General features: G+C 39.9%; 1 protein-coding gene and 5 non-coding genes across 7 annotated transcripts; all 6 read left to right on the top strand.

The window, feature by feature from the left end:
• Positions 1-317: 317 nt before the first annotated feature.
• Positions 318-7,562, top strand: tmem181 (transmembrane protein 181). 2 transcript variants are annotated; one of them, XM_041958560.1, is made up of 17 exons: positions 318-466; positions 1,740-1,843; positions 2,433-2,500; positions 2,865-2,955; positions 3,114-3,232; positions 3,500-3,616; positions 3,817-3,897; positions 4,178-4,277; positions 4,419-4,549; positions 4,642-4,733; positions 4,870-4,927; positions 5,152-5,254; positions 5,344-5,395; positions 5,510-5,592; positions 5,705-5,794; positions 5,874-5,940; positions 6,051-7,562. In XM_041958560.1, the coding sequence occupies exons 1-17, from the start codon at positions 333-335 to the stop codon at positions 6,133-6,135; spliced, it is 1,575 nt and encodes a 524-aa protein (XP_041814494.1). In that variant the 5' UTR covers positions 318-332; the 3' UTR covers positions 6,136-7,562. The 2 variants fall into 2 exon arrangements, with proteins under 2 accessions (XP_041814494.1, XP_041814495.1); XM_041958561.1 differs by lacking the exon at positions 318-466 and adding an exon at positions 1,351-1,448.
• A 2,357-nt stretch (positions 7,563-9,919) lies between these two features.
• Positions 9,920-10,110, top strand: LOC121622532. The gene has a single exon (XR_006007722.1). It is a non-coding gene; the product is annotated as a U2 spliceosomal RNA (small nuclear RNA).
• A 1,063-nt stretch (positions 10,111-11,173) lies between these two features.
• LOC121622527 lies at positions 11,174-11,337 on the top strand. The gene has a single exon (XR_006007717.1). It is a non-coding gene; the product is annotated as a U1 spliceosomal RNA (small nuclear RNA).
• Positions 11,338-12,765: 1,428 nt separating this feature from the next.
• On the top strand, positions 12,766-12,929 carry LOC121622529. Its single transcript, XR_006007719.1, has one exon. It is a non-coding gene; the product is annotated as a U1 spliceosomal RNA (small nuclear RNA).
• Positions 12,930-13,719: 790 nt separating this feature from the next.
• On the top strand, positions 13,720-13,910 carry LOC121622536. Its single transcript, XR_006007725.1, has one exon. It is a non-coding gene; the product is annotated as a U2 spliceosomal RNA (small nuclear RNA).
• A 1,091-nt stretch (positions 13,911-15,001) lies between these two features.
• LOC121622525 lies at positions 15,002-15,165 on the top strand. The gene has a single exon (XR_006007715.1). It is a non-coding gene; the product is annotated as a U1 spliceosomal RNA (small nuclear RNA).
• Positions 15,166-17,117: the final 1,952 nt, after the last annotated feature.

The following is a 17,117-nucleotide window of genomic DNA, read 5'->3' as shown; positions in this document are numbered from 1 at the left end:
GACCAGATTTTTGTGTCTTCAATGCCTTTGAGGCATCCGTGCGGTCATGAGAGGTAGCTCTGTCTCTGTCCGTGGTGCTGAACTCTGATCATGTGACCCCCCACCCCTCCTGTGTGTAGGATATGTGCTTCCGCCCCTCTTCGTTTTTTTTTTTTTTTTTTTTTTTTTTTGGACGGCTTTTTCCTTTCTATGAACCGACACAAACAAAACAGCTTCGGCTGCACATTCAATTAAACGACGTAACAATACAGGCGCATCATTGTGTCGTTGTGTAAAGACCGCGGGCTGTTTCCCCATCGCCATTTTCGGCCGTCAGACGGCTCGATGTGATAATGGACAACGACTACTCGTCCGGCTTGGAAAACCCTCTGTACAGCGAGCTGAAATACTTCTGTCGGAAGATACAGGAGGCCTACAACGAGCTGAAGGAGGACCTGACACCTTACCGAGATGATCGATTTTACAGGTGCGTCTCCTGTTTATCCACCAGCATAATGGCAAATCAGTTTTCCACTGCGTTACACAATATGGCTATTTTGGTGTTGCATGCTGTGAATGATAATATGTATTACAGGCCTAGTGTGTTATGACGATAGATGCAAACGAGAGGTGTCAGTACACTCGTTTATTGCTTTATATTTTGTCGTTTTATATTTTTGATGATGTCAGACTAACAGGTTAGAGCATCCCAAATAAATACATTTAAGAAATGGAAAACGACTGCACCCAATAATACTTTCCATTTTTTACACATATTCTCAATATGTACTAAAATTTCAGATAATCCTACAATTTTTTGAGGTAGGGGCCTCTTCATTCCTGTCAAAGGCAACAAGTGTTGTCTTTTGGAAGGTAATTTATTCATGCGTCTGCATTGCACGGTGGCCAAAACAAAACCGTAGGCCTACTTTGAATTCTTCATGCTGTCGTTCAAATTGGAAGACATTAATGAAGATCGCTTGAATAGCTCATTAGACCTAATTTTAGCTCATGGAAATTTAATGTCAACGCTGACGTACAGCGTGGTCTGCTGCGCATGCGTACAAATGAGGTTCAGACGCTCGATAGCGGTGGCGTGTACCTTCCCGACTTTTAAACCGTTTGCCTGTTGGCTAAATAGAATAAGTCTCAGCCTCTTATAAAACATGTCGACCCAATAGCAAACACTGACACGTATATAACAGCTTCAAACACTAAACAAGCATGAATATTAAAAAAAGGAGGCGGAAGGACTGCGTTACATCCTACTTTGCTGCCTTCTCATTCAAACAAGCAGCCTTTCCCTTTCGCGTTCCCTTCCGCTGGCGTCACGTGACCACGGTCTACCCCATTCGATGACATCGCAGTCCAGTTGTCGCAGGCTGATGTTGATACACGGATGTAGATTCACTGCGAAATTTTTACGGCTTTTCTCAGCACCGAGACTGCGAACCGAAAGAAATGGAGCTGTAAGTGTAAGATTTGGTCAGCGGACACAACCGACACATGTCACCGACGGTTAAATGTTTGAGAATAAGTGTTAAAATCACTGCCTTTTCTGCCATCTGTTACTGCTAGCATAAAGTAGCATGGAAGCTAGCAGTGTTGACATATCTGCTCCTGAGCCACGGGACGTTGGGTAGCAACTTTAAGCACTAAACTAACATTATCCACGTCGATTTGCTTCTCTCACTTCATGCTAGTTGCTCTGTGTGAATAGCCTGTGTGTGACAACTCTAATGAATGTCCCCCTGTGACAGATTGGCCCCCATGCGGCTCTACTCCCTGTCGAAAAGGCATTTTGTCTTGGTCTTCGTGTTGTTCCTGATCTGCTTTGCCCTCACAGTCTTTATTGGAATTGCAGGTATGGCTCATTAACATTTTTGCAACATTGTCCGAAGCTGGGTGTTGGCCAGAAGTCATTTTCGTACAGACTTTAGGTTTTGAGATACTGAGGAAGTCATTGAGACATTCTGCCTCATGTCACCTGCTGTTTTCAAGCTGTGACAGCAGAATACATGAAGAATGTGAATTGCCTGGTTTCTGCTCCTTTCTGGATCATTCAGTGGTTCTCAGCTTTGTTTTTTGTTTTTTGTTTTTTTTTGTACCTCTTTGGATGCAGACAGGGTGGTTATCTACATCTTGATACCTTCCTAACATAAAGATGTTCACATATGTTACAGCATTAATTTGATATATTCAACTATAGAGCAGTTGCAGTTTTCTCCCTCTGCAATCCCTCTACAGTTTTTGGGAGAGGCCCTGTTGCCTTATGGAGTCTTTTCCCTTAGACACTGCATTCATTTTAGCTTGTATGTTTGCTTGTTTGCATTTGTGACTTGTCCATGTTATTTTTTGTGGACTATGACATTTTTTGGTTCATGAGTGTTTCACTCTTCTTTTGGGGCATTGCTTTGTCAAACATTGATTCATTATGTTTATCATTTCTGTAGGTCCTAGGATTATTTCTGAGCAAGAACACAACGGTGACCAGTTACTTCTCAAAAACCTCTCAGTTAAGGTAAGATGAAAAGGTGTGCGTTGCCGTAATAGCAAGCAGTGCACATCAGTTCTGCTTGATATGCATGTCAGGGATACCTGTCATGAATGCAATTGCTTCACTTCTGCAACAATGCAAGATCATTCAGGATGATGGATTGTTGCGATATTTGCAGATCTGCTACTGTCCATAATGTACTGTTTTTTTGTTGTTGTTGTAGAATTTGCTTTGTACAGATTGTTGACATGTTGCCATTTATATAATGATGAAAGCAAAGATGCCTTCTCACTGTAATAGTATCTTGTGTGTTTCAGTGATTGCCATTGATAAGTATCCCTTCTTCTGATTAGTAAATTAATTCTGTCATTCATTGTATGTATTTCAGACTGGGCCCTTCAGTCTGGTTTCTCCTCCCCTCACCACCTACAACCAGCAGCTATGGCTCACCTGTGTGATGCAGGCTGAACACAGCAATAGTAAGACCACAGAATGAGCTACAAATATCAACTGTTAACCAAGACAATTAAATGTTGAGGATGTCCCGATGACACACCTGAAATATCTTGCTCTTTCATTATTTTGTAATCATATTTGGCTTGGGCTAATAACATGTTTTTACTGCCATCTGTGTCAGTGGAAGACTTCCACCAGCCTTTCGAGATCACTGTTGAGCTAAAGGGAGTGATGCAGGATGCCAGTGTGATGCACATCAACAGCGTGCACCAGAAATCACGAACACTACACTGTGGAGCTGTAAGTGTCAATCAGCAATCAAGCCACCTTTCCCTCTCGCAGTATGCTTTCGTTGTCATTAATCATTTAGTCAGGCAGCAGCAACTGGCGCAGCAGTGGGAACTTATGAAATGCCATTATGATGTAAAATGAAGCTGCAGGATTGATTTGATCAGCATGTTAGATAGACAGATGGTGACATCCTCAGAGCAGTTCATTGTACATTACAGTTTGACTGTTGAGTGAACCGACAGGGATGCAGTATTTTGTTTGTTTGTTTCCTTATAGAAATGTGATGAGATCATTGTGCTCCATCTGGGCTATCTGAACTACACCCAGTACCAGGTCATGGTCAGCTTCAAAGGCCTTGAAAATATCACATGTGAAATTAAAGTCAAGTTTGTGGTAAGTGACAAACACTGGCAGGTTTTTTCTTCAAATTACAAATTAACAAATTAACAAACAAACAAATTATGATATTTGTCGTCTTGTTGATGTATTTGATTTTTTTCAGAATAGCTTGAGCTCAGATCAGCTTCAGCCTATTCACGCTTTTTGTTTCTCTCCCTTTTTTCGTCTCTCTCTCTTTTAAAATTCCTCCTCAGTGGAAAACATACAACCCCACCTTCTCACAAGTGGAGATCTGGTTCCGGTTCGTCTTTGTGGTGTTGACATTCATGGTGACGGTAAGAACACAGCTGTGAACTGTGAATCACTGCAACTACGAGAGGCCCTTTAGCATATAGTAAATATTAGGTTGATTGGTCAAGTAGTATGTGAAATTAGGAATTAGTTATTACAACCAAATGCATGAACCCCTCCAGGGTTACGTCTGGTGGAGGTAATGAATCTTAATCTGACCAAAACTTGACAGTGAGAGAACCAAAGATAACTAGTGTAAATCAGTCTTAAAACTGATTTTTATCAATTGAAGGAGTTAAGTTTTTTTTTCTCTGCACCTTCCAGTGTATGTTTGCACACTCACTGAGGAAGTTTTCTATGAGGGACTGGGGTATAGAGCAGAAGTGGATGTCTATCCTGCTCCCTTTGCTGCTACTCTACAACGGTGAGTTTCAGTATTATCTGTCATGTTTTAGCCTGAATTTACCATTCACATGTGTCAGCTGGAAATATTACTGTACATATGTCCTCTCCCCTTAAGAACAAGTCCGACATGAAGGTCAGGTGTTTCGCTTTTGCTTTTCAGATCCATTTTTCCCGCTGTCATTCCTCGTGAACAGCTGGTTTCCAGGGACGTTAGATGCTTTCTTTCAGGCTCTGTTCCTGTGTGCACTGCTGCTCTTCTGGCTCTGTGTTTATCATGGCATCAGGGTTCAGGTCAGTCCACGACTATACCAGTACTTTAATGGTTCCCTCTCATTTCTAGCGTATTGTGAATCTCATTTCATGTGTTTATGTTGTTTCCTCAGGGTGAGAGGAAATGTCTGACGTTCTACCTGCCCAAACTGATCATTGTGGGTCTTTTGTGGCTCTCAGCGGTTACACTGGGCATCTGGCAAACGTAAGTCTGACCTCACTGACCACTACCAGCTGGAGTCAATCTGTGTCAAAATAAAAACAGAAAAATCTCCAAAAACTGTGTGGAGTCAAAATACAAGGGGGCTGAAAAGATCTACTCTCCTTTTCTGAAATTGCAGGGTTAATGAACTCCAAGACCCCACCTATCAGTACAAAGTGGACATAGTGAACTTTCAGGTGGGAACTCTAAACAGTCATTTGGATCATTCTTATGAAGATGAAAAAGGATGAAGGAGACGGCATAAACAGTGATTTGTTTTAATGCCTTTAGTCAGTAGAGGCGCAGGTTGTGGTAAAGGTAGAGACTTAGTAATGTGACAGCATTTTTTTTATTTAGTGCACCCAGTGTTTATGTCTTCATTTGCCCAGCAGTTTAAAAAAGTCACGTGTTATTTCTTCAGGGCATGAAGGTCTTCTTCCTGATTGTAGTTGCCCTCTACATCCTCTACCTGATTTTCCTGGTCGTCAGAGCTTGTTCTGAACTCAAGAACATGCCTTACTCAGGTACCACAGCATACTAAACCTTTCCGTATTTGATTGAAGTCAGTCCCTTTAACTCTGACATTAATGCGCTGTGTGTTTTTCATCGCTAGATCTCCGGCTCAGGTTTTTGACAGCACTCACGTTTGTAGTCCTTGTTATAAGGTATGTTTAAAGAAAACACAAAAGCTAAAAAGACCCTCTGGTAAATTGTTTTTCCCTTTGTGTTTAATTTGTTTCAGTTGAATCATGTTGTTCTTGTTGCACTTTCACCTCCAGCATGGTCATTCTCTACCTGAGGTTTGGTGCCAAGGCTCTCCAGGACAATTTTGTCGCTGAACTTTCAACTCATTACCAAAATTATATCCTTTCAAACTATATTCATTGCAGCCATGATTTTGCTTAAATATGCGATGTGAGATGTCATGTTGATTGCTTAAATAGTGAGAAATTGTCCCTTAACTCCAGACATACCAGCTGAATTTTTATCATTCTATGGCCTCCTCAACTTTTACTTGTACACATTAGCATTTGTGTATTCCCCCTCCAAAAATGCCCTTTATGGTAGGTGAACCAGCACAGATTCAGTACAGTATATAATGAATTGAGATATCACCCTAACTGGTTTTGTTTGATTTTCCAGACTCCCAATTGAAGGATAATCCTGCTTTCTCCATGCTTAATGACTCAGATGATGAAGTAATATATGGGTAAGCGTTTATTTAATTGCTTGTGTGCCTTCTTAGTCCTTACAGTTTAGGACCTAGTATTCCTCGTTAATATACATAAACAAACTGATGTTGTCTTTGCCTTTGTAAAGGAGTGATTACGAAGACATGCCTTTACAAAACGGACGTGCTATTAAAGCAACCGCCAAGTACCAGGATGAGAGTGACAGTGACTGATGGGGATCTCTTGTGTCCCTGTCGGAAAGTCTGAGAAGACAATACAACAAACTATCATGTGTGAATAAGGAGTACCTGCATTGGTAATACGAAATGGTATACTTTAAGTGTACATAAATATATTTTTAAAAAAAGATAAGTTCAATGTCAACTGAATGTACTGTACTTTTACTGAAAGCTGAGGCATGAAGCCACTCAAACTATTTTCTCTCCATTGTTTGTGCTTTCAGTCTCACTGAAAACAAAGAAAACACACTGATGTAAAACAATACAATTTTTTACCAATTTGTAAACTTTTTTCTCATAACCAGCATTTCTTCACAACATGATAGTTAAAAGTAATGGGGAAAAGTGTCAATATTAATTGGGGTTAATAAGTGTTATTGTTTTTTTTTGTGAAATCAATGTTTTGTTTTGTTTTAATGTTTTGCATTGAACCACTGTTGTCTCTCCATACTTGCACTGTTGTTTTTGTCATTCCTTTCGACTCTCTTGACCGTCTGAGATGAATGAGAAGAGTCTGGCCAAAGCTGACCGTCATTATACTTGTGGTAGAAATTAAAGGAAGCTTGTGCTGCAGCAGCAGTGAAGTGCAGTACATGTCTCGCGCTGACATGCTAGATGAACGGGGAATTCAAGTACCATTGTAGTGTTGGCTGTTAACAAAATATGTTTGTCCTCAGACATCTTTAAAAACTATATGGAGGGAGCCTTATCTGGAGTAGGCACTATTTATCTCTTACCAGTTCTTTCAATTCTTCTCTTGGAAAGATGCTTTGTAATTGCACTTGTTTAAGAATTGTATTTATTTTGCCGAAGATTGATGACATTTCATACTGTATTATCTGCCTGCTTGGATGGATGGATTTTGATGAACTGCATGGATTTTACACAACTTTATGTAAATGAACTACTGATCTATCATATTAAACATTTGTTATCCCTGCTTATGCAGTTGTTATACAATTGGCCAAATATATTTTGCCTTATGTAAACATATTATTTTAAGTACTCATTTTTTCTCCTGTAACTTTCCTTATATTGCCTACAGTGTGAGACTTGCTGTCCTTTGTTTTGTTTTCTAAAACTGGAGCTTATGGACAAAAACAGCCAAAACAAAAGTGCTTCTGTTCTTTACGAATAACATCTCAACATGTATTCTCATCGAAATGGTGCCTTGTCTTTACATCACTCTGTTTTCTTCTGAACAGGCAGCAGTCTCAAATTTGTAAATGCTTTGACATAAATGTGCAGTTTGGATTCTTTCAGTGTGAATGTAGCTTATGATTGTTTAAGGTGGTCAGATGAGGTTGTTGTGGGTCCTTATATGTTGGAGGTTCTTGTAATTTTTGTTGCTCTGTGAGATAAAAGCTGTACATGTAGCACTCAGTCATGTCACATGGAAATAAAACAAATTATATACAGCATAGTATTGTTTTAATCAATCGCCCTTGATAGAAAAAAACATGTTTGGTCATATTTAAATAAACATAACATGCTGGTTCTCAAAAATCACACAAAAGTCAAAATCACCTTCTTGGCTCAAGAGTGCACTGATGGCTGCTGACAGAAGAGAAGATTTTACTTATCAAAGTCTCATCATCTCAACATCTCCACCCCTGGCACTTGCTCTGTTTTCGACTTGCAAGGTTGTCATGCAATTTTTTTAAGTTGTTGAAAACAAAACTGGAGAGAAATCACTCCAGTAAATTCTAGATCATTTAAAATATGCATATATGAAGAAAACAGGCCTTTTATTTTATCATCAGCAGAGTTGTCCCAAAAGCATGTGCTGGCCCTTTGCACACCTGCTCCATTTTCCTTAACATATTTGGCATTGTTTAAGAAATAAGTTACCAGATTCGCGATTTACAAATTTGCATATGATCAAGTAACTGATTAATCATTGAATGTAGACATATAAAGACATAACAAGATTATAAAAACATGTGACAGAAATGAACTGTATTTGGAGTTGTACAGTCTACAGAGCTTTCTTCTTTGTGCCAGCTGTCCGGCCAAAAAAGTTCACGTGGCAAGTCCCATCTAACTTCATGTCAACTGCCGCATTTGCAGACACTTTAGAACAACAGTGGCCGGGATTAAATCTCAGTTCAATTACCATTAAACGGGAGCTGTCTGGATAAATAGATCTCACAAGTTGATTACAAAATGCATTAACAGGGAAACAAGCTCCCTCTGCTGGTAATTTGTAGTAAACGTTTTATTTCACGTTGCGTAACACTGACGTAGGTTTCACACCTATTTGCCTTCATTTGGTAATCGTCGTAAGTGCTGGCTGTCTCCACTACCATGTCAGGTAGGTTAATGCTTTTACAAACCACCTCTTTTAAGACAGCGTCTTGTTTATGGGTCGTCTCCGTCTTTGGGCTCTGCTTTCCGTATTCAAGCGAATGTTACAGCGTTTGCTTGTTGTAAACTTATCTGAACTAAGAGGTTATGTTATGTTGCTAATGTAACCGCTACGCTAGGCTAATTTATATGCTAACGTTAGCTAAAATTGTACGGTGAGGCCCGGCTACCTGATATGCTAGCTAAAGTTGGAAGACGTGAGATGTGTTAGTGGAATAAAAAATACATACCCCATATGTTGCAACTTAAGCACTGAGTTCTCGAAAGTCGTTCGGCTTTAACGTTAATGCTAACTAACTCACTAGCTAATTTGCTCGTGGAGGAAGCGCCCACCTGGACGACCGTCAACGAACATAGCGGTAGGCGACTTATATGAGTGAAAAGTATTCACTAATAATATTCTTTCCTCACGTCATTGCTGTTAATTGAAGCAACATATGAAGCGCTGGGGTTCTCCTGAAGTACAGCGCCCTTTTTCATTTTTGCTGCGTCAGAGAGCGCAGTTTTGAAGTTCGCAGTCAAGTTGAAGTTGCGTCAAAAGTCAAAATCAGTTGTAACTTGTGGTGTAGTTGCATATCTGCTCACACAATTGGAAATATTTTTTATATCCAGATACCAATTGAATGACTACTTAAAACGTTTAATGTATTCGTTAACACCGTTTATCAGCTTGAACATATAGCCATCAATTGTTGACATTTATTTTGAAAGCAAAGATAGCGGAAGTTGAAACAGTTTTGTTGCTGTTTTGATGTACTTTGGCGGATGGCGTACCGCGCTGTGATATTTTGTATTTTACACATTTGCTCAGATTGTCATGGGCACTAACGTTGAATTTCCAATATTGAAACGTGCACATCAGCCCAACAATGCAAAGTATTTGGCTTTCTTACGGTCGCCTGAAGTTTCAACCTGAATGTAGTTTTCAGCATAGCTCCCCTCACCAGAGGAAGGCGGAGCTCACTGTATCGTTGTGAAAGCGTTAGCTCTCTGTTACATCCATGTATGTTGTTAATTCTCATCCAGACACACGCTCATGTTGTTCGAAATAGTTGCACTTAATCTCAATCATGTAATGTACCTAAATAAACAGAAAGTACGGCTAAAAATATGATTTTAAGATTCGCCTTCATGGTGATGGCGTATTGGACAGAAGCACGTCGCGTGACTAGACATAGCATTAATCTGCCCCCACTATCATAATATTCCGCCAGTAAAATGCGCAGTCTTATGTGTTTTTGCATGCCGATTACTCGACGAAGATCAAACGGAACTTTTAGACTGTGTTGTGGATATTGTTGTTGATCCTCTTGTTTTTGTTGAGTTTTTCATTAGTTTTTGAAATTATGTTCAACCATAAGTGAGAGTCATGGTGAGAAGGATGACTATCCCCCTTCACGCTCTTCTCGGTATCGCTTCTCGGCCTTTTGGCTAAGATCAAGTGTAGTATCTGTTCTTATCAGTTTAATATCTGATACGTCCCCTACCCGGGGACCATATATTAAATTGATTTTTGGAACAGGGAGATGGAATAGGGGCTTGCTCCGTCCACTCCACGCATCGACCTGGTATTGCATTATCTCCAGGAACGGTGCACCCCCTCTCAATGTCGAATATTAGTTGTTACGCAGATGTGCAGCTTTGAGAGTTATGTTAACTGTTCTGAGAGTATTTGTCCGTGAAATAGTGGTAATGTGATGTCTGCAGCACAATCAGTTATGTGTTCATGACGGTGAGTAAGACAGTGAGATTGTATTGGGACATATGTTGCTTTCATAGCCCTTTCCACAATGGTGGAAATGTGAAGAGGTCTCTTTGTGTCAAACTCCTGAGTTATATCATTTTATCTAATGTGATTCACTAATTTGGTGACACTCAGTTGATGTATATGCACATTTTTTTTGCCATTATATATATATATATATAGACAGATAGATGTACAACAATCATTTGTGAGATTGCAACATCGAGCTAAAAGGAAAGCAGTTTAATACAACAGTCCTGAAATACATTCTCCCTACATGACAATTATAATGTACAGTTTTCTTTGAAACAGTATTGGAGAGGTGTTGATTCAACTGCATCATCATTATGTGAGCTGCAGTTTGTGGTGCTGTTATGCTGTTACACTGAACGACAGAGCATATGAAAACCCTATTGTTGCAGACCAACAAGCATTGTTCACACGCCACACCAGTAGATGGCAGTAGCAGGAATACCAGTTTCCCACCAACAGCAGACAAAGGAACAGGAAGTGGCCGTAATGACAGGGGGAAAAAGTGTGATTTGTTCGTTTTTCTTCTCTCCTGTTGATTTTAAAAGTGGCTCAAACAGCCTTTGATTGTAGTATGGTGAACTTGGGCTCATGTGAATTTGCTTCTGAGCTGTTCCTTGTTGGAGCTAAAATAGATACAGCTGGTGATTTTAGGTTAGCTTTTGCTATGGGAGCACAGCATTGCATTGTGGGAAATACATCCATTAGTTATCAAGCAAAATGGGAATAATCTTTGTAAGCCTCAGTACCACATGTTACTTCTGCATTAAATTCTTGCAGATCCACACACCCGTGAATAGCCTCTGGTTTTGGTCATTTCTAGATTGTCAGCACCATGAGTGTGGATGGTACGTGTGTGAAAGACTAGCTTGTCTCGGGCATGTACAACTCATACTTACCTGGCAGGGGAGATACCATGATCAAGAAGGTGGTTCACCCAGGGCGAGGCTCAGCCATTGCACTCCGGTTGTGCTGACCCCTGCGAATTCCCCAAATGTGGGAATCTCGACTGCATAATTTCTGGTAGTGGGGGACTGCGTTCGCGCTCTCCCCTGATAATCTGTGTAATGTAAATCTGTATATTTATTTATGCTCAAGAACTTGAAGATGTATTTTAGTTCATGAGTGTAATGCTACTCTGGCTTCTTTCAAGTTGTTTGAATTTCATTAGTAGTAGGAATCAATTCCATCCATTACGGTGTCAGTATTGAAGACATATTTTGGTAGGTTTAGATTCAGTAAATCATGTTCTGATGAATGTGAAATTAGTCACGTCATCTTTTGGTTGGGAGTCGAACAGCTATCGAAGTGTACTCTCAACCAAGAGAAGAAGAACCTGCCAATATTTTATTGTTCACTTTATCATCAGATTTTCTTCCTGACATGTGTTTTCAAATCACCTGAAGCTCAACAATCCACCAATTAAATCAGCAAATGAATGAATTGTGTAGTACAGAGTTAAACATTAGAAAATTCTGTGCACTTTTGTATAACTACTTAAAATGTTCGAAGTTTGACAAAGACAGCAAAACGACCTGTGGGTTTCTCTCTTTTCAGTTAGGCTGACTTCTCTCTGTGTCTCTTGCAAGAGATGTAGTTGAAGAGTGAAATGAATCTGGTGTTGAGTCCTTCATTGCTTTGGAGTTTCACTCATTCCCCAATAGTGAAAATCCTGATTGCATAGTCTTCTCAAGTGTGGTTTGTCTGCACTTTATTTCAGTTATCTCACTTCTTGCTGTTAGCCATATACAGAGAAACATATAGCATATATTGATATGCAATATTTAACAAGTTTATTTTGAACATCAACCTGAAAGAAATACAGTTATATACAACAGTCCTTCAGTAAATCCTCCCTTTATGAAGGTTATAATGTTCAGTTTTTGTTGAAACAATTTTGGAGAGGTGTTGATTCAACTGTATGATCATTTTATGGGCTGCAGTTTGCAGTGCTCATGAACTGTTATTTGTGGCATAGAGCATTTAAAAAATCCTGTGTTGCAGACCAACAAGCGTTGTTCACACGCTACACCAGTAGATGGCAGTAGCAGGAATGTCAGTTTCCCACCAACAGCAGACAAAGGAACAGGAAGTGGCTGTGACGTGGGGAGAAAAAATGTGTAATTTTGTAATGTGTGGTTTTTCTTCTCTTTTGTGAATTTTGAATGTGGTTCAAATAGCCTTTGATTGCTGTATGATTACTTTTGGCTCACTTGAATTTGCTTTCGAGCTCATACAGCTGGTGATTTTAAGTTAGCTTTTGCTGTGGTAGCATTGCAGTGTGGGCAAATATATCCATTAGTTGTCAAATAAATTGTGAAAAGTCTTTGTCAGTCTCAGGACCACGTTACTTCTGCATTAAATTCTTGCAGATCCACACACCGTTGTATAGCCTCTGGTTTTGGTCATTTCTAGATTGTCAGCACCATGAGTGTGGATGGTACGTGTGTGAAAGACTAGCTTGTCTCGGACGTGTACAACTCATACTTACCTGGCAGGGGAGATACCATGATCAAGAAGGTGGTTCACCCAGGGCGAGGCTCAGCCATTGCACTCCGGTTGTGCTGACCCCTGCGAATTCCCCAAATGTGGGAATCTCGACTGCATAATTTCTGGTAGTGGGGGACTGCGTACGCGCTCTCCCCTGAGGAAGTGTGAAATGTAAATTTGGGGAAGTATCTATGCTCAAGCATTTGAAGATGTATTCTGACGTATGAAAAATATGCCTCTCTAGTTCTTTTGAAGTTGTATGAATTTCATTAGTAGTAGGAATCAATTCTCTCAATGTTGTGTGTCAGTATTTAAGACATATTTCGGTAGGTTTAGATTCAGTAAATCATGTTCTGATGAATGTGAAATCAGTCACGTCGTCTTTCGGTTGGGAGTCGAACAGCTATCGAAGTGTACTCTCAATAAAGACGAGAAGAACCTGCCAATATTTTATTGTTCACTTTATCATCAGATTTTCTTCCTGACATGTGTTTTCAAATCACCTGAAGCTCAACAATCCACCAATTAAATCAGCAAATGAATGAATTGTGTAGTACAGAGTTAAACATTAGAAAATTCTGTGTGCACTTTTGTATAACTACTTAAAATGTTTGAAGTTTGACAAAGACAGCAAAACGACCTGTGGGTTTCTCTCATTTCAGTTAGGCGGACTTCTCTCTGTGTCTCTTGCAAGAGATGTAGTTGTAGGCTTATTGGGCGTAAGCACATCATGTGACCAGAAGTACTCTTAATCATTATTCCTGATCATACTATTCCGTGACTAAATTGTGCGATCTAATGTGTTATTGGGTTCCGATTAGTCATGAAAGGTCAAATTACACTTGTATACTTTGTTGATGTTTTTTTTAAGCTATTGAAATTATGTTCAACCATAAGTGAGAGTCATGGTGAGAAGAATGACTATCCCACTTCACACATTTCTCAGTATCGCTTCTCGGCCTTTTGGCTAAGATCAAGTGTAGTATCTGTTCTTATCAGTTTAATATCTGATACGTCCCTTATCTGGGGACCATATATTAAATTGATTTTTGGAACAGGGAGATGGAATAGGGGCTTGCTCCATCCACTCCACGCATCAACCTGGTATTGCAGTATTTCCGGGAATGGTGTACCCATTACTTAATGTTAAATGTAATCTGCTGTTGGTACCTTGAAAGTATAATCACATTATGCAAAATTGTTCAAATGTATTGCTGTTTAGCAATCCAGAGATTGCATTGGGAAATATGATGCTTACCAAGCTCTTTTCCACATTAGCTGAAAATGTGAAAAGATCCATACAATAAATAAAAAAAATCCTCACTGCATGATATTCTCTAATGTGGTGACACACTGTGTGTGTGCATGCGTGCACATATGTGTGTCTGCATTTTTTTTTCCTTTTTTTTTTTCTTCCTGTGTTAGCCTTCACAGAAAACATGAATACATGAAAATCCTCACTGCATGATTTTCTCTAATGTGGTGACACACTGTGTGTGTGTGTGCGTGTGCGTTTGTGAGTTTGCTCCATCTCGTTGAAACTGGTACTGTTAATACAACAGTCCTGAAATACATTCTCCCTACATGACAATTATAATGTACAGTTTTCTTTGAAACAGTATTGGAGAGGTGTCGATTCAACTGCATCATCATTATGTGAGCTGCAGTTTGTGGTGCTGTTATGCTGTTACACTGAACTACAGAGCATATGAAAAACCCTATTGTTGCAGACCAACAAGCATTGTTCACACGCTACACCAGTAGATGGCAGTAGCAGGAATGTCAGTTTCCCACCAACAGCAGCCAAAGGAACAGGAAGTGGCCGTGACGTGGGGAGAAAAAAAGTGTGGTTTGTGCGTTTTTCTTCTCTTCTGTTGATTTTGAATGTGGTTCAAACAGCCTTTGATTGCAGTATGATTACTTTTGGCTCACTTGAATTTGCTTTTGAGCTGCTCTACAATTTTTGGAGCTAAAATAGATACAGCTGGTGATTTCAGGTTAGCTTTTGCTGTGGGAGCATTGCACTGTGGGAAATATATCCGTTAGTTTTCAAGTAAAATGGGAATAATCTTTGTCAGCCTCAGTACCACATGTTACTTCTGCATTAAATTCTTGCAGATTCACACACCGTTGTATAGCCTCTGGTTTTGGTCATTTCTAGATTGTCAGCACCATAAGTGTGGATGGTACGTGTGTAAAAGACTAGCTTGTTTCGGATGTGTGCAACTCATACTTACCTGGCAGGGGAGATACCATGATCAAGAAGGTGGTTCACCCAGGGTGAGGCTCAGCCATTGCACTCCGGTTGTGCTGACCCCTGCGAATTCCCCAAATGTGGGAATCTCGACTGCATAATTTCTGGTAGTGGGGGACTGCGTTCGCGCTCTCCCCTGATAATCTGTGAAATACAATTTGTACCAAGGAGTTCTAAGTAATTAATTGTATTTATCTCATATTTGTATCTTTGCCTCTTGTGCAGCAGTTTCAATTCTGTTATTAGTACGTCTTGTTACCATGGAATTTGTGCATTGATATTTAAGACATATTTAGTTTAATTCAGATCCCGTGTGTCATCCTCTGATGTATGTGAAATCAGTTATGATATCTCTAACTTGTAGAGATGGGACTTATGGCTCTTTGAGGAAAGCTGGATCTTGGTGAGCCGTTCCTTTCAAAGAGCCGTTCAAAAAAGTGGCTCATTTGGCTCATTTTTATATTTATTAAGTTTTAAGAAGGCACTGTGCTCAATTTAATGCAATCGTTCATTTAGACAGGTAGTCACAACAATAGACAGCCGGGCTGTGTTCACGACTGAATATTTACCATATTTTCCGCACTATAAGGCACACCTAAAAACCTTTAATTTTCTCAAAAACCAACAGTGCGCCTTATAATCCGATGCGCCTTTTATATGGATCAATATTGGTTAATTATGGCTAACGTAGTCAGGGGGCGTGGCCGAAATAACAGCGGTAAAATTGTAAAGGGCGTTCCACTCTGCGTGCCGTCATCCTTTTACTGGTGCGTGCAGTCAGCTGTCAACCTGAATAATAAAATGACTATTTCACTGAACAATGAAAAAAATATATTATCATATAATCAAACGTGGTTAATGTGATTTCTGCTCCTGAACCTCAGCGCACAGGGTCTGCACATCAGCGCTGTGTGCCGTCACCTGAAACAAAACAAACAAACTAAAATAAAATACCTTTTAAATAAATTGTCATTAATTATTTTCAGGAGCCGCATCAGAGGGATGAAAGAGGATGCATAACGCAACCCCAGACACCACAGTACGCTAGTTTCTTTCCATGCACCTTATAATGCGGTGCACCCGACCCTATATATGAAAAATGTTTTAAAATAGGCCATTCATTGAAGGTGTGCGTTATAATCCGGTGCGCCTTATAGTGCGGAAAATACGGTAAATATTAAAAGCAGATTCAGTTGTGAACGGAGCCCGGCTGTCTATTGTTGTTGCTACCTGTCTGTATAAATGAACGAGCGCATTCAATCGAGCGCACGTTTTAGTATCTTGTGCGCACGATTTAGTTTAAACGTGTGCAAGTTTTATTATCTCGTTTGTTCGATTTAGTATTTCGTGCACACGTTTTAATATCTCGTGCGCACGATATAGTTTTTTTTTCTTCATGACACTTTAGGGGATCCGTAAAACCACGACTTGAACATGTATAACCATTAAAAATCAAAGCAGGCTACAATGAAATTCTGTGCAAAACAGCTTTTAGTGCAAAGATTTCCACACAAAAACATTGTTAATAATACAGAACAACAAAACATACAAACAAACTGTTCAATAGACTGGTGGCATTTTCAGAGACTTCATTGTCACTATTATCTGAGTCTCTCTTCTCACCTCTGCCACTTTTACTGTTGGATGTTGAGTTTTCAGGTGTCAAATTATTTGTGGAACCTAACTTAAAAGAAATATTTTTTTGACAAATACTGCATTTAGCCTTACTGTCTGCCACGAGAGAAAAGTGCATCCAAATGCTGCTTTGTTTCCTTAATTGGCTCATTTTGTTGACGACGACGGACTGACTCTCCTCCTCCTCATTTGGACTGCTCGCTGCTGCTGCTGCTGCGGCTCTCCAAGGCAGGGGGGACATTCACGTGTTTCTGCGTTGTTGGGGTTTTTTTTTTATTTTTTTTTTACTGGCGCACTCAGGTGAAGGCAGCGTGCACAACGTGGCTTGATGCTATTTGCATATCTAATAAGCATCGCACAGCTGGGCAGCGCTCCTCCCCATGCAACTGGAAAAAAAAAAAAAAAAAATGAACAGTTACCAACTGCGACTCGGTTCCCATGGTTCATGTTAACGTG

Source organism: Chelmon rostratus, chromosome 18 (genome assembly GCF_017976325.1).
Source record: "Chelmon rostratus isolate fCheRos1 chromosome 18, fCheRos1.pri, whole genome shotgun sequence".
NCBI classification, from domain to species: Eukaryota; Metazoa; Chordata; class Actinopteri; order Chaetodontiformes; family Chaetodontidae; genus Chelmon; species Chelmon rostratus.
This window is presented reverse-complemented; position numbering and strand designations above follow the sequence as displayed.